The sequence below is a fragment of the Nicotiana attenuata genome, chromosome 1, assembly GCF_001879085.1.
Source record: "Nicotiana attenuata strain UT chromosome 1, NIATTr2, whole genome shotgun sequence".
Lineage (NCBI taxonomy): Eukaryota > Viridiplantae > Streptophyta > Magnoliopsida > Solanales > Solanaceae > Nicotiana > Nicotiana attenuata.
In genome coordinates this window covers 51,004,147-51,022,367 of record NC_031989.1, presented here as the reverse complement: position 1 = coordinate 51,022,367, position 18,221 = coordinate 51,004,147, and the positions used below count along the sequence as shown (strand labels likewise).

General features: G+C 36.1%; 1 protein-coding gene across 1 annotated transcript; it reads right to left on the bottom strand.

The window, feature by feature from the left end:
- Nucleotides 12,106–15,884, bottom strand: LOC109226381 (probable serine/threonine-protein kinase At1g01540). Its single transcript, XM_019391162.1, has 8 exons — nt 15,238–15,884; nt 14,319–14,632; nt 13,614–13,718; nt 13,405–13,527; nt 13,141–13,311; nt 12,878–13,007; nt 12,581–12,790; nt 12,106–12,469 (listed from the first exon to the last, which is right to left on the bottom strand). The coding sequence occupies exons 1-8, from the start codon at nt 15,520–15,522 to the stop codon at nt 12,302–12,304; spliced, it is 1,506 nt and encodes a 501-aa protein (XP_019246707.1). The 5' UTR covers nt 15,523–15,884; the 3' UTR covers nt 12,106–12,301.

Genomic DNA, 18,221 nt, shown 5'->3' with positions numbered 1-18,221 from the left:
ATATATATATATACACACATAATTTTTTTGGATATTCACAGATACATATGATATATATGAAATATCACTGATGTACATAGAGATATACACGGATACACATGTGGAGTCGTCTTGAACTTGAGTTTTCAATCTGAAATATGTCATACAAAGAAGGAAAATAAAATTTTAATATACATTTTTGATATACATATTATTATTATGTTATACACTGTGATATACAAATAATATAATTATCGAAAAAGGGCCAAAACTATCCCTATCGTTTGATAAATGGTTTATAAATACCCTCCGTCCATCTATCCGTTCAAAAAAATACACTCTGTCCATCTATCCATTCAAAAAAACACACGAAGTTAATTCTATTAACAAAAATACCCCCGCGACTAACGGCAGAACTGATGGAGTGTGTTTTTTTGAACGGATAGATGGACAAAGGGTATTTATAAACCATTTAGCAAACGATAGGGATTTTTGACCAAGAATCAAATATGGGTCTTATTTTTACCCATTTACCTGGTCCGACCCTATTTATTTGACCCGCCTAATTATTTTCTTTCTTTTTCTTTGCTTTTTTTTTTCATCACCCAGCACACCCACTCTCATCTCACAAAGAATTTTTAGCGTTTCTTTGTTGAAACAAATCTTTCTTTGTGTTTGAAAATATGGCTTTGGCTTTCACTTCATCTGCAATTCATGGCTCTTTGTCCTCCTCTTCTTCTTCTTATGAACATCCCAAAGGTAACCCTTTACTTCTTTTTTTTTACCTTTTATAGATTCAATCTTTATCCTAGAATATGGTAACCCTTTCACTTTTCAAGCTTTTTAGCACCTTGATTTCAATTTTCTTGTGCGCTTGTATCAGTTATATGTAGTTATTTTTTCTCTGTTATTTCCTGGCTCTTTTGTCTTCTTATGAACAATCCAAAGATTTCCATTACTTGTCCCTTTCAAAGTTTCAATATTTCTCCTAGATTTGATTGATATATTTGGACAATTTTAGCATTTGGGTTCAGTTTTTTTGTTTCAGATTTTTGGTTTGTTTTGATCCTTGTCTTCTTACTTAACAATCCAAATGTATCTGTTGATTTTCCATTTAAGAGTTTCAATACTTATCCTGAGTTTGATTGGAGAAATTTCAGAATCTGGTTTGAATTTCGGGTTATTTGATTTTGGGATTTATCTATTCTTTAATTAATTTGTTATTGTGTGTATGCAGTGTCCCAATTGGAGAAGAAGAAAGGGGGAGATCAGATGAGTGAGAATGGGTGTGATAGATACTATCCATTTTTGTAAATAGGTCAGATAAGGTAAATGGGTTGAAATAATATCCATTGTTTGTTCCAGTCAAAGATTGCCACGTGGCCCAATTAAAAATCCCTAAATGGTTTATAAATACCCTCCGTCCATCTATCCGTTCAAAAAAATACACTCCATCAGTTCTGCCGTTAGTCGAGGGGGTATTTTTGTTAATAGAATTAACTTCGTGCGGATAGATGGATGGAGGGTATTTATAAGCCATTTACCAAACGATAGGGATAGTTTTGTCCCTTTTCCCGTATAATTATTAATGTTTTATGTATATTTGGATATACAATAAAAACTAGAAAAATAATTAAAAAATATTTGAAAGTTTTTTCGAATACTACTGAAGGAAACGGAACCTAATTTCTAGGATGATGGTTGCTATGTGAGAAAAAAGAGGGGATTTTAAATATCTTTTGCTATTTTTAAGGAAAATATTTTGATGGGGCTTATTTTTAGGATGCTGGTTGAACCATTAGACGCGAGAGAATAACTTTAGGCTACCATATGCCAAATCCTAAAACGTTGGCTTTTTTATGCTTGGACGTAGTTGTCATGCCATGCCAAATCCCGTGAAAGCCAAAAGGCCCATTTCCTCTCATTATAGGAATTTTTACACAAATAGCCGGTCATATTAATTGTTTATTTTTTCTAGCAATATACATAGATTGTACACAATTATACGCATATAATACATAAATTATGCATATATCATACATTCACCGGCTATTTTTAGTTTAAGTGGTAGGGTGAGGGGCTATTTGGGTTAATTCTTCCTTATTATTTTAGGAATTTTTACCTCCTATAGCAAAGGTTAACACCTTATTTATTTTAAATAAATACCATTTAAAAAAATTATATTCTATAGGTACCTTTTAATATTTATAGCAAAATATCTAATTTTGGTTACCTCCTACCCCTAAGCCACTAAATACGCCATTCAGTTACACTATTTTCTTTCTCTCTCTACTTTGATACATGTCATTCTCTTCCCCCATTCCCTAAAAACACGATGCTCAATCTCAAAATTCCTCTCACCCACATCTAGGGGTGTTCATAAAAACCCAAAAAATCGAACCAAACCAAAAACCAAACCAAACGGACAAAAAAAATCGATACTTTTTGGTTTGGTTTGGTTTTGGTTTTGAATTTTAAAAATCGATCAAATTTGGTTTGGTTTTGATTTTAATCAGAAAAAACCAAACCAAACCAAATCGACTATAGGAGTAGCTATTTCAAATTTGTTATTACACCTATATATATATATATATGTATATTGTTACACAAAGTTTCAAAAATTTTATGGTAAATGTTAATAGTTTGCACTTTTAATATAGTTCTTTACCTTTACATTCTAGTTTGATTGGTTGTTTTTTTTTGTTTAGTGTAAGAATCGATCCGTGTTAAAAATAATATATTTTTAGTTGAGTCCTTAAATTATTCATCACTATTTGATTCAATTATCATCAATATATCTTAGTAAATAATAGATTTCTCAAAGGGCAATTGATTTAATAGTGTCACATTAAAAATGTGATCGCCGGAATATGTGTTTGGTAGTGTATGTCTTATATTTAAGAAAAAATCGACAAATAACCGAAAAAACCGACATAAACCGAATCGAGAAAAACCGACTTAATTGGTTTGGTTTGGTTCTAATATTTGAAAAACCGACTTACTTGGTTTGGTTTCTTTTTAGGGGAAAACCGATCCAAACCGAACCATGAACACCCCTACCCACATCACCTACCACATAACATAATAGAATTCCGCTCTATTTATCTCTTCCTTCTTTCGGGTCCAATTCAACTGTGTAACAGGGGATCTTGCCCCTTCTGCTACTCAATTTGATTATTTTTTTTCTTGTTTGCTTTGGTGATTTGGGGTTTTTTAGATGGATGATGACGAAGAGGGAGTTTTGCTGTATAGAGTTGAAGATATGATTGACTTCTGCAGTTACTTCAGGACTAACAAACTTTACAACTGTTGCATTCTTTCTAACTCCTTATTTTTTTAACTGTATTGGTGTTCTTAGTAGTCTATTGGGCTTCAATCTCTTTAGGTTATAAAAATGAACCTAGAGGATAATGTATATGTGCCTACATCCATGATTGACATGTACTGCAAATGTGGAAGATTAAGGATGGTGAGGAATGCACTCAATCGGATGAAGGAAAAGAATGTGAAATTATGGTCTGCCTTGATTGGAGGTTATGGTATGCACGGTAGAGCCAGGGAAGCCCTTCAAGAGGGACATAAGGCCTGTAATTTTGATGTTGAATTTGTAATTTTGATGCATGGGAACAGTGAGATTCAGGTTTTTTCCTCGACGATGGATTCGCTGGAAATTAGGGTTTATTCTTGAACAAAGACGACGGAGTTTAGAGCTGAGCAACTTGATTTTATGTTAATATATTTCAATGATTTTCAACGTATCACGCTGTATTTTCATGTATTTCATTGTATTCATTGTCTTTTTTTTCATTGTAATTCAATGTATCTCGCTGTATTCCATGTATTTCATTGTAGTCACTGTCTCTTTTTATTTTATTTTATTGTATTTCAATGTATCCCGCTGTATTATATGTATTTCACTGTATTCACTGTCTCGCTATATGCCATGAATGTATTCATATGTTTTTTTTAATTAATATAATTTATGTATTCAGATGTATTATATAATTTCTTTGAAGATTGCTATGTTTTTGGAGTATTTTTCGGTTGAGAATCTTTTTTATAATTGGAAATACAAAATTTGTGTGTTATAATTGAGTTTGTTGAGTTATATTAGGAGTCTATTATGTTAATTGATTCACTTTCCATTTAAAAACAGTGTAATCCCCTGTTTCACGCCGCGAATACAGTCGAATACAATAATCTGTCCAGCTGTAATCCCATGTTTCACGCCATGAATACAGTCGAATACACTCGAATACAACAACTGATTAGCTGGACTTCCCTGATTCATGCCTATTTTTTGCTACTGTATTCATGAATACAGTAGCTTAAGTACATCTAATACATCTTATAACAATAGAAAACGTATCTACAATCCGTAATATAGCAAATGGTATCTATAGATAGCTAATTACCGCTAAAAGATAGTGCTTTATGAAAATTTCTCATTATTTTATCCCATTTTGCTTTACTACATATTACTTGTTATTGGTGCTTCTTCCATCCTTTCTTTAGCCGAGGGTCTATCCGAAACAGTCTCTCTGCCCTTCCTGGGTAGGGTTAAGGATGTGTAGATCCTATCCTCCCCATACCCCACTTGAAGAATTACACTGGGTTGTTGTTGTTGCTCTACTACATATTGGGCAATGTTGCTCCATTTTGTAACCGAGATGTTACAACAACAACATACCTAGTGTGATCCCGCTTGGTCTAGGGAAGGTAGGATGTACGCGTACCTTACTCCTACCTTGTGTGAGGTAGAGAGGTTGTTTTCAATAGACACTCGACTCAATAAAAGCATTTTCAAAACAGGTGTGAAAATACAAGAGTAAAAGAGCTAAAATAAAAAAACTAAAAAAAAGAAAAATATTAGCAGCAAAAATAGTAAAGATAATCAAAGTTAAAAAAAAAGAAGAACAGTAATAAATTAACTAGAAAACAAAAGTTATAAATTGGGAGGAAGTGAGGAACCAAAAGGCCCCTCAAAATTATTTATGAGAACATCTTAGTAATAAAAGAATCACATGAATGCACACTACCTTCCAACAACAATAAGCAATCTTGCTGCAAATTCATAAATGTCACGTCCCCAGCGCAGACCTGTTCCACTCATTACGCTGTTCTTACTTTACCAGGCAATCAACCCCATATGACAAAAAATAAGAGTAATAAATTAACACCAGAAAGAATTAAAGACAATCTTGATTTGGAATAACAAAATAGTAATAGCAGAAATCTGACATTTAGATTCCATTCAAAAATATCCCTGCGTCCCACTTTAGAGTCCGAAACCAAAATGTTGCTATTTTAGACTTAAAACACATAAATAGGTGTAAAAAAAAGGTAACAAAAATATATATAGCGCCAGAAATAGTGGCGCTATATATAAACGGTAACAGCACCGTTAAATATATAGCGCCACTATTTCTGGCGTTATACACTGTCAGAGTGATATAGCGCCACTATTTCTGGCGTTATACACTGACAGTGATATAGCGCCAGAAATAGTGGCGTTATATCCCTCCCCAAAAACTCTCCATCTTCTTCCCCCGTCTTCTTCCTCCATTATTCTAATCCCCCTCCCTAAAATTGGTCCCCCCTCTGTCCGCCACTAAAAAAAAAAAAAAATTTGGGTCCCTCCGGCACATAAAACTTGAAGAACGTAGGTCCCACACTCGAGTAGAGCTTCTTGTTATTGTTGATTCACGCTTTCGGAGTCAAATTTTCGATCTATTTGCTTTCCGAAAATTCTAAATCGAGGTATTTTGATTTATTTTAAGTTGAAACTTTTATAATAATGCATATTATTTGATTTGTATGTGTTCTATTTCGGTTGGTGGTTTTATTTTCGAAATTAGCATCTTAAATTTGTCCGGATTTAATTTTACTGTTTTATATAAAAATATAAATTTGTCAAATAAATTTGTCTGTTAATATTCTCATTTATATATATGTGCTTTCATGCCGTTTTGTGTTTTATTTGCAATTAAATTTATTTGTTATTTATGTTTAGTTTAGATTATTTTTTAGCGTAGTAAAATCTAGACCTTTTTAGCGTAGTAAAACGTAGACCCTTTTAGCGTAGTAAAATTTAGAGCCTTGTAGCGTAGTAATGTGTAGTATTTTAGCTTAGAATTCCTTTTGTTTTAGTATCTATTACTGGTATTTCGATCCTCAAAATATGGAGCCCGGAATCCATACGTAAGTAATTTGTACAATTAAGTTATTAAAAAATATGAATTTAAATTATAAGAAAATACATAATTATTAATGATAATTTGGTGCCACTGGGCCTCAAAATATCGAGCCCGGAATCCATACGTAAGTAATTTGTACAATTAAGTTATTAAAAAATATGAATTTAAATTATAAAAAAAATACATAATTATTAATGATAATTTGGTGCCACTGGGCCTCAAAATATCGAGCCCGGAACCCATACGTAAGTAATTTATACAATTAAGTTATTAAAAAATATAAATTTAAATTATAAAACAATACATAATTATTAATGATAATAGGTGCCACTGGGCCTCAAAATATCGAGCCCGGAACCCATACGTAAGTAATTTGTACAATTAAGTTATTAAAAAAATATGAATTTAAATTATAAAAAAAATACATAATTATTAATGATAATTTGGTGCCACTGGGCCTCAAAATATCGAGCCCGGAACCCATACGTAAGTAATTTATACAATTAAGTTATTAAAAAATATGAATTTCAATTATAAAAAAATACATAATTATTAATGATAATTTGGTACAATTAAGTTATTAAAAATTATGATTTTACAGTTGACGACATGGATGCACCTATACATCCCGGCCCTCGGACGTCGGATCTATTAGCCCTACAGCCCCAGCATAGATCCGAGTATATTTGGGAGGGACAGTTGCTTACTACGACGTTTCGGGCCAGGAGAGTGGATCTACTATGGGAGTTTTTGAGTCCTCCCCGCGTTCTACATCCCCGCGTGGTCCATCACTTGGAGGAGATGGGATTTTATAGGATTATTAGGATTGGTCGGATACAGCTCGACTATGCTTTGATCACGGCCATGATTGAGCGATGGCGACCGGAGACGCACACTTTCCATCTTCCCATTGGCGAGGCCACCATCACACTCCAGGACGCAGAGATTTTATATGGCCTGTCCGCTGATGGCTTGCCTGTTTTACTCCCTACGACCATGAGATATTATCCGCGGGAGGCATATTGGGATATGCTGCACATGCTCACTGGTTTCATGCCGGAGGGCCAGGAGGTAGCGTCTGGGGTCGGTCGCATACAGTTAGTCCCCATTAGAGACCACCTGGTGCAGCTCCACGATACTATCACCGACGAGTCAGCGGAGGTGGATGTGCAGCGATACACGAGGCTGTTGCTGCTTAAAATAAAAAATTATTTTATTACAAGCATAATTTTATTTCATAAATCAGGCAACATACACATATTAACTAATTATTACAACATCAACTCATGGGTAGTTAGGTACACTAGAAGAACACCCACCCCGAGCTTGATTACTGTTGCCACCCAAAGGACATTTTCTACGGTCGTGTCCTGTTTGCGAGCATATACCACATTTTCTCGCATAAACTGTATCACTAACATCCATTTGGTTCCGTATACGCGTTCTCTTCTGCACCTGTATTTTACGCAAATAGGACTTGTTACACACCATTTTAAATGGTTCAGGAGGCCAATAATGCTCAGCACCCAGTGGCTGCAACTGACCACTATATGTGTTTAGGTACTTCGAAACACTATATTATCGATCAACATAGTTGGTTGCACCTAAACCAACTTGTTGAAAGCACTTGATGGCATGTGAGCAAGGCATGTGGTAGATGGACCATTTTCCACAAGAGCATAACCTTGCAGATTCATTTACAGTATGCACATTATTACCCCGATTTTGATGGATAGCGGTGCGAACTTCAAAAACATTTCTTTCATTATCATACTGCAAAAATGAATGCCAATGTGCTCGTCGTCTGTATTTCTCGAATCTCGTCATCGGCACTAGCATAAATTCAACACCCCTTTCCATCAATGACGTTGCAGCCGCAGACCTTTCAACGAACCTCTCCGCCATTTGCTTGAACGACATCCGCACCATGGCTGTGACAGGCAATCCTCTTGCCGACTTCAATAACCCGTTGAAAGACTCTGACACATTTGTAGTCAGAGTTCCCCATCGTCTGCCACCATCCGCATGCAAAGTCCACTTTTCAGGGTCATGTCGCATTAACCAACGATAGGCTACCTCGTCTTCTTGCCTGATATATTCCATGTGCCTTCGGAATTTATGTTGTTGGTGGTCTGTTGCTGCCATCCACATCAAATCATGCAGATCCTTATTGGGATATGCCTTCTGGAAATTGGCTTTCAAATGCCTAACACAGTAACGATGGTAGGCATAAGGTTCTTGCCATGCAGGCAAGTTCTCCACAGAACTTAAGATACCACCGTGCCGATCAGATATTAGACAGATACCGGAACGTTGTTTCACAACGTGCTCTTTCATATGGTTCAAAAACAACGTCCACGTCTCTTGGCTTTCATTGGCACAAATAGCAAAAGCTAGAGGAAATATCTGTCCATTAGCATCTACTGCCACGGCTATTAACAGCTTGATATCGTACTTTCCATAGACATGAGTGCCGTCTATGGATATTACGGGGCGACAATGCGAAAAACCATCAATTGCTGGTTTAAACGCCCAGAACACGTAATTGAATATATATTCTGGTTTACCTGCACTTCGCTCAAGCTTCCACTCAACAACCGTCCCGGGGTTACAATGTTTTAGTGCATCCATGTACCTAGGCAGATCTGCAAATGACTTATCCCAGTTACCATACACTATTTAAAACGCTCGTTTGCGCCCGAGAAATGCCTTTCTTTTAGTAATGGTATGGCCATGTTCCTGCTAGACTGATGTAATGCACTCTTTGATTTTATACCTTATGGACTGTTCGATGTGTGGAATAAGAACAAGAGAAATCAAGTCAATATCCAAGTTGAAGTGATTCCCGTTGAATGTGTCCATTTCGCATGTGTGGGTGGAAATGTATTTACCCACTTTCAACATACCTGTCTTCTTCTTGGTCGCACGCAACATCCAATTACATGGCCAAAACCACCTGCGGCAAACAACCTTGTATACCGTCGGACTTGACTCCCATACCTGCATCTCATGACACTTTTTTACGTTGTGCATTTTACAAGTCCTACTTAGGCGCGCTTTATCAGGAAAAAGCATCCCCTTTGTAAGCACCGTTGGTCTAGACTCATCCCACATTGCTGTCCGAATTTCATCAAAATCCCTTGTGAGAGCTTCCACATCCGGCAAGGTTGGCAAGTTATCAATGTAAGGAATCTCTCTTGAATGAAACGGCACTTCGGACTCATACACTCTTCGTCTAGGGGGGTCTCTCTTCAAATCAGGTCCTTCCTCCTCATCCTTTGCATCACCATCCTCACGAGCAAAGGGTGTCTCATCCCCGGATTCATCCGCATTGTTATCGTAATCACTGTTCTGTTCCTCACTCTGTGCATCTGCCAGGTCCGATGTAATACATCATTTTCGGGCAATTGAGTGAGTTCAACTTGCTCGTTTTCACTGCACAACCAACAAAAATATAAGCTACTAAATTAATAAATGATTTCCATATTTTGCGTAAATCACTTCTAATGTGATGAAATTCCATAATGGACGTTATCAATTAGGTGATGACTACCGGATGGGCCACTTGTAAAATTCATATCCGGCCAGTACCCCCTATTAAATATGTGAGCGTTAATACAAATTCAATACAACAAAAATATACATAATTAACACAAATGAAAATTGAAATTTACCACTCGTCTTGTGAGTTATGGAAAGCAGGTTTCTCGCTGCTCATTCACCGGCGGTGATAAGTTTAAATCAAAGATAACTCTTTCATCCGGAACTTGTCCGGCAAAAACTGTTCCAGAATAACCACCCGATGACTGGGGGTTATCTCTACTACGCACAATCTCATTTTTTGGAACGTCTTCGACCTTCACGTACATCTCCAACATTGTGATTACAAGAAAATCCCGACATTCGTCCGGAGTCCTCAAAAAATCACTCAAAGTTTCATCATCGTCGATGTTAAACTCCCAGTAAAAAGCAACCCCTTGCGGAGTGACGGAATAAGGATATTTTCTGGTTACTTTAAGTATCACCGAACGTTTCCTCACACTCATTTTTTTGCATAACAACGATATCAATGTATCGTACTCCATTATCAGTGGCAATTTAACATGACACTTAGCAGGTAAACTGTAGCCCACGGAGTTATTCTCCATCACAACCTCACCACCCCAATATAATGAAACTCTTATCCTACGCTCTTCAGACATTATAAAAAAATGCTGGAGAATTTAACAACAACAGACGTCAAGAGTTAAAAAAAATCTTGAATGCATTTCTATGCGATTCTAACCTCTTTATATAGAAAATGGGGAGCCGGGAAGTTTTTTTTTTTTTTTTTTTACATATATAGCGCCAAATAAGTTGGCGCTTTATTTTGAATTATTGTACTGGTCAGGAAAAAAAAGGATATAACGCCACTCTTTCTGGCGCTATATCACTGTCAGTGTATAACGCCAGTATAACGCCAGAAATAATGGCGCTATATCACTCACAGTGTATAACGCCAGAAATAGTGGCGCTATATATTAACGGTGCTGTTACCGTTTATATATAGCGCCACTATTTCTGGCGCTATATATATTTTTGTTACTTTTTTTTTTTACACCTATTTATGTGTTTTGAGTCCAAAATAGCAACATTTTGGTTTCCGACTCCCCACTTTAGTTAATTCTCTCACATCAAATGGCTAATTTTATGTCTTTATATAACCAGAATACAATAACATATCACAAGAACATAAAAAATGCATTTAAATGTAATAATCAGAACCGATATGATGTCTTTTTCCCCTTTAATGGAATCAGTAAAAAGAAAGAGGGGAGATCGAATTATCTATTGTATTGTATTGTATTGTTATTTTAAATACAATATTTATTTTGATTGTTACTTATGTTACATAACGACGAAAAGTGCCCACTTTGTGGAGCGACAAATTTGGTGAGGTGGCATCGTTTTCTTGCTTTTTTTCTCTCATTTTGCCCTTCCTTATTATCAAATAATCATATTTTATCATTTAACCTATTTTTTGTATAATAATTCGACTCTTGATCCTATTTTTTCTAAGTAATGTTACAACTTTATTCTTCATATTGTTGATGTGTGATATCATAGAACGATGACAAACGATACAATCTATCCAAATATTGTATTCATCAAATAATATAATACAATGCAAAACGAAATGATACAATAGGATACATTATAAAACGACATGTAACAACAATCCAAACAAGCCGTAAAAGAAAAGGTCATAATAAAGCAAGATGGATAACGCTTGGACATGTCAAGAAAACACATGGACCTGGTAAATGGCAAAAGCTAATATTAACAACTAATAATGGTGAGCATCTTAGCCCAAATGCTTCCTAGTTGCCAGCTCTTTACTCCAAATCACTTCAAAATGTCATTTTCTTAAACTGTGGGAATTGACATGTTCATGCACTGAAATCAAGAACAAACAAATGACCCATTTCCTATATCGAATAACTAGAAGCCAATAAGGGGTTCACAATGAACTTTTAATTCAGCAAAATTAGCTGGCAAAGGTAAAAATAGGGTCCACCAGTTATAAAAAAGTACAATGAAGGAATCCTTATCCTTCTAAAATCACTAATATAGTGGCTGGCCAGTGGGCCTCTAATGCACTATCTGTTTGGCAATCATGCCAGAGTTTTCTTGTATGGACTGAGACAACCAAACAGAAAATATAAAAAGGCATGGCAGCCCGATGCACTAAGCTCTCGCTATGTGCGGGATCCGGAAAAAAGCCGAATCACAAGGATCCATTGTATGTAGCCTTACCCTACATTTCTGCAAGAGGTTGTTTTCACCGCTTGAATCTGTGACATCCGGGGCACATGACAACAACTTTACCAGTTATCTCCTGGTCAAACAGAAAATATACTCAAGAGGAAATTGAAATATGTGACTTCTATTGAAAAAAATTGAATAATGAATTTAACCTGATGGAAATTACAAATGCACTTGGTTATGTGAAAATTGCAAGGAAAGAAAAGAATAGTATGGAAGCCATTAAACAGGTTAGTGAAAAAGAATTACATAAAGTACAGAAAAGAATTGCACAAGCATTTAAATATATAAATACTGATAAAATATTTCATTTATAATTTTTATCTCCAACTAGTTGGCAAATTATGGTTTCTACTACTATCTCCTTCACTAGTATCTGATGCTCCATCACCATATTGTTTTCTGGCCAACTTGGGACCAGTTTGGTTGTCTTGCTTGTAGTCACGGTGGGAATTAGACGATTCTCTTTCTCTCCCAATACGACGATCCTACAGATTGTAGAAAGTGACAGATTAACAGACGAATAATCAGAATAATTAAGGAATGCCACCCAACAAAATCTTGATTACTTATTTGAGAAAAATGAATCTGGTACATACATCGCGAACCAGCAGGTCATCAGCCTCTAGCATGTGGATAATGTGCCCCATTTTAGGCCTCTTTTGAGCATCAGGATCAACACACCGAAGAGCAACCAAAAGAACACGCTTGAGTGCTTTCGAAGAAGGCATTTCAGGCAACTTAGGATCAACCACTTCCTCAGATTTTCGATTCCCAACCATCATTTTTAACCACTCCACCAAATTAGTCTGCCATTTATTTCCCATCTTTTAGTTGTATAAAATAGCATTTACTCAGTCATACTCATAAATTGATAACGGATGGAAAAAACTAACCTCGCCCGGTGGTCTACTATAATCAACAGGAGTCCTCCCAGTAATAATCTCCATGATAAGTATTCCAAAGCTATAAATGTCACTCTTCTCATTAAGCATACCGGTACAAGCATATTCTGGCGCAACATAACTGGTCCAGAAATAATGTGTTAAACTAATAGCTTCAGTCGACGACACTCACTAGATTGATGTAATAGAGGAAGCCCAATTCACAGACCAAAAAAGATCAAAAGCTACAAAAAAGAGAGGAAGAATTCACTAACCCAAATGTTCCCATTACACGAGTTGTCACATAAGACCTCTCTGCATTGAGGAGTTTAGCGAGCCCAAAGTCTGAAAGTTTTGGATGCCATTGGCGATCGAGGAGTATGTTGCTGGATTTTACATCTCGATGAACGACTTTAGGTTCCAGACCCTCGTGAAGATAGCCTAAACTGTAGCATGCATAAAAAAACTAGCAGTCAAGCTACGTTTTAAAACCTTGCTATGTACAAACACAAACTGTAAAAGAGTTTCTGAGTACATACGCCTTTGCTGTTCCCAGTATTATAGTCATCCTGATATCCCATGTCAAAGGACTGATGTCCCCAACATCACCATGAAGCCATTGCTCCAAAGTTCCGTTGTCTACATACTCATAGACTAGCATCCTAAACAGCAGAAAGATCCTCTCAGTCTCTTGACTTTCAAAGAAAACTACAATCCAGAATTCAAAATATAGAATTGCAATGGTTACCTATAAGCTCCTTCAACACAGTAGCCAAGCAGCCTCACAAGATTTTTGTGTCTTACACGCCCAATAGCTTCCACCTCCACTTTAAACTCTTTCTCTGCTTGACCCCTGAAATTGTTGATCCCATTAAAAATTTTACTAAATTATTTGTCCAGAGAAGTACTCCTATCATGAGCTAAAGATTGGAAAAGTGATAACACAGTTGCCAAGTAAGATTACAATCTCCATTTTAGTTCAAAGATGCAAAATTCTCCAAACACAAAGAAAGGAATAAAGAGAGGTTCCCCCTGTCAAATGTGGTAGAAGCATCAAATATGAACATTGCATTATCTTTTCCTTTCCTGAATTTAGCATGTTAATTCAGCTACCTAGTTGGTTTTCGACTGGAAAAGATAATAGAACACTCCTCATCTCACCCACAGGAGGAGATTTAAAGCACAAGTTCTGAAGAGCCAAGAAAAGAATAAGTACTTTCAATCACCGAAGGGGGGGGGGGGGGGGGGGGCTTGAGTCCACATGAAGATATCATCATTGTTAGTAGGATCATCGCATTAAAGGTGAAGACACTATTTAGATTTTTAGTGACGCCCAAATGGGAAACAAGCAAAAAAGAAAGTCACAGAAGAAATCTTTGTATAATAAAAATGGTTTTTTTTTTTTGATAAGATAAAAGTTTTGTATAATAAAAATGGGCATTGATGGTTTTACCTGTTATTCAAGAGATTTTTAACAGCTACTCTGGTGCCATCAGCCAATATACCATGATACACAATTCCATACCCACCTTCTCCAATCACATTCTCATCAGACAAGCAATTTGTGGCAGCTTCCAGCTCTCTTAGTGTATACCACCTTCCCCACCCTAAATGTGACACTTCTGGCAATTGCCCACTATTCCCTATAGACCCCGTTTCAGCCCCACTCGTCGCTCTACTCTCACCACTTGATGCCCCAGGCATCTTGTCTGAAAAAACCACTCTGTGCTCCACCTTCCCCATGTCGATCTGTATTTCTGGAACCGCCTGATACATAAAGATTAAGCCAACCAAATTTCAACTTCCAACGAAACTCAACATCCCCAGTTGAAAACAATCTAAGTTATCAAAGTTCACATCTTTTTTCCAATAAAAAACAGATTTCCCGATTCGGAAAAACTCTAAGCTATCAAAGATAACATTATCTTCACAAACCATTTATCGAAACTGTGAAGCTTTCTAAGATTAAATCTGTAACTCCCAAGTCAAAAAAGCTCTAAGCTATTGAAAGATGACATTTTTCAGCAAAACTCAAAATTGCCAGTTGAAAATAATCTATGTTATCAAAGCTAACATCTTTCTTCAATAAAAAGCAAAATTACTAATTCAAAGAATCTCCAAGCTATCAAAGATAACATTATTTTCAGCATAAAGCAAAATTACCAATTCGAAAAAGCTCAAATCTATCCAAGATTACATTTTTTCTATATAGAGCAAAACTCCCAAATCAAAAGAGCTCTAAGCTATGAAAGATTACATTTTTCCAATGAAAACACAAATTTAAACAAATATCAATCGGAAAACCAGCTAAAACCTCATTGAAACAGTAAATTCAATTCAAAATTGGGATAATAATAAGGAAAAAAACACACCTGAGGAACAATGGGTCGGTGATCTGGGGCGGGGTCATGGTGGACAATCTCTTGAATTTCCTTAGAGACAACTGGGGTGAGCTCAGAATGGCGGTGGTGGAGTTTGCCTTTTTGGGTGGTAGTATTGCGGCGGCGAGAGGCGGTGATGCAGAGTGAGAGAAGAAAGAGTATGAGAACAAATACAACTCCAACAAAGATCCCAATTACCACCCACAGTTTCAATCCAAATATCGAAGTGGTTTTCGATAATTCACTGTTCACAAACGCTGCATCGTACAGTGACATCTTAAATCTTCACTAATCAAAATCACTGCACTGCATGTGTATTCCAATAATATATTACTATGTGTGTCTGTATAATGTGTTAAACTAGCAAAAGGGAAGAGTGAAAGAGTATAAATTTTTTATTGTTCTGGGAAAACGGGGTTTTTCAGTGAATTTTGGGATGATATAAGCTTGAAATGGGAGGGGGGGGGGGTTCCAGCGAGATTATGGTTCGATTCTTGATTTTCCGGCGAGGTTGTGTCGGAGTCTTGATATTCCGGTGGAGAAGAGAGTAATGGGGAGACAGAGGGAGGTGGGCAGAGACAAGAGAGTGCGTGTGAGAATCTCTCCCCTTTCTTCCTTTTTTTTTCTGCCAGCCTAGCAACTAGTAATATTGTCTGTTTTTCCTGTTTAATAACAAGATTGGTGATTATTATTATTAACCCCCTTAGGTTTTGAAATACTTCTATTTGAGTGTCTTATTTTTTGAAAAATGTTATATTCTTCTAATTATTTTTGAAAAAAAGTATTTCATCAGTTGTGCGAGTATCTATCCAATTGGGTTGAATTTGTACTTTCAGAAGTATAAATTTATCATCAAACCTTTTTGTCCAGAACGAGCAATTTTGCCACAATGATCCTTTGAAATGAAGTCAAAATTTATTGGACAATGATAAGCATTTGAAGAAAAATGTCACTAATTATATTTAAAATGATTATGTGTTGGATTTTAAAGTTGAAAAATAAAAAATCTCAGTATAAAAAAAATTACGATGGCTAAGACGTATAAGTTCTTGATTTTTCTTTTTCTTATCCAAAGAGTAGTTATTGAACAATCAAAAAAATAAATAATTAAATTATAATATTAGAAAAAGACATAATAAGTCATAAATTTAACTTTAAATTTGGACCTCGAGCTCAACCTCAATATTGAAACGTCATGCGTGCAACTTTTTGAGTTAAAATGAATGTTCAAAAATCAAAATTGTACTACTATATTTTGAAAATTAAGGTGTCAGTTGGTTTATGTGATGGAGCATTATCTTCACAACATAAGCAAACTTTGATAGTTCTAATGAAACTACCTCCAATAATTTAAGTGAGTTTAAAACACATTTGGAAAAATTATTGGAAGGCGAAATACATAAACAATCCCTCTAAGTTGTTCGCAACGGTCAAACAGCCACTTAAACAGACCCGTTTATCATTTAGACATTTCAAGTGATTATTAATTGCATCAAATAAACACATGTTGCTGATGTGGCATATACGTGTTTGCTAACAAAATTTTAAGCGCGTGAGGTCGTTTTTTCTACCTAATTTTGTTTCTTAAAAAAATCAAAAACCTCATAGCATCTAACTGAACTAAGCCCACCATGAAACCACTGTAGAGCCAAGGAAAACCAGCCATTAAAGCTCGAACTAAACCGCCGTAAACCATCAGAAACTGCCACCTTTCACCATAAAACTCTACTGCTTGTAACCTTCAGAGCTTCGCCTATTTCCGTTGACTCAAAATCAGTCCCAGACATAGCTGAAAGAAGCACCAAAAATGCAGCAACAAGAGCAAACCACCAAATTTTTTTCTCAGTAGTCCTGCCACCCTCATCTCCACCATAAGAACACAATTTTATCCCTTTTTCGTCTTCATCGGCAAATAATTTTAAGGACAATTTAACGCCAAAAATAACAAATTAGAGAAAAAAGTGATATAAGCTCATTCATAATCAAGAAAATAATGGAGAGAGAAGAGTGAAGAGTGAAGAGTGAAGAGTCCAGTAGAATCGGTTTTTAACTTTGCTTGAAGAACGAATTTTCCGACGATATAAGTCGCATAAGAGGAGCTTTTCCGGCGAGGTCCGTTAATAATCACTTACTGGGTTCTCTATTTGGCTATTCTCAGATTGTTTTATATTAATATGACTTTAATTTGTTGGGTGGATTTGTGAAAAGGAAATGGGGATTAAATCAGAGCAAAGAAGAAGATGAAAGGGAGGGAGGGGGGGGGGGTAAAGGGGAGGAGGGTGGCGTTGGTTTTGATAAAAGTAAAGAAAAAGGGTTTCTTTTTATGTATTTTTATTTTTGTTAATTATATATGTTAATATTTTTATTACAAATTACACGTGTCGTTTTTTAATTGGCTCATTTGGCGTATCACTAGCAAGTGTAACTCACGCATATTGTCTTCTGCATTCAGGGGTTTATTTGATACACTTAATAATCGCTTGAAGTGTCAAAATGATAAACGGGTCTGTTGAAGTGGCTGTTTGACCGTTGTGGACAACTTAGATGGGCTATTTATGGCTTTCACCTTATTGGAAGAGTCCAATTATAATATCTAAAAGTTGAGGGGCACTTATAATTGCTGAGAAAAATGAGGCAGACCATGACGAGAAAAACGTCTTCGTAATAGGAAAATGACGTGTATGCCTTGATTTGGAATTCTTACAATTATGTGTTATTGTATTAATTAATTGAGTTTAAATTATATGAATCCTGTATAGGGTCAAATTTGACCCTCAGCATCTTTACGTCAGTGGGTACGCCCAGTGAGTATACGCCGACTAATGTAGCGGGTACGACCCGGACGTGGGGACAAAAGCGACGTCGTTTAGGACTCAGTGTCTTCACTAGGGAGACGTTACCTGTCTTTGTAACTTTTTGATTCTTTCGAGGAAGGTCTCTTATTATATAAAGGAGACCTTCACATTGTAAAGGGG

Excerpts from the sequence above, each read along its gene's own strand:
- LOC109226381 (XM_019391162.1), bottom strand. The coding sequence starts at position 15,522 with ATGTCACTGTACGATGCAGCGTTTGTGAACAGTGAATTATCGAAAACC. Across the intron at positions 13,528-13,613 it reads TGTGTTGAAGGAGCTTATAG|GATGCTAGTCTATGAGTATG; the intron begins GTAACCATTGCA and ends TCTGCTGTTTAG. Across the intron at positions 12,470-12,580 it reads ATGACCTGCTGGTTCGCGAT|GATCGTCGTATTGGGAGAGA; the intron begins GTATGTACCAGA and ends TACAATCTGTAG.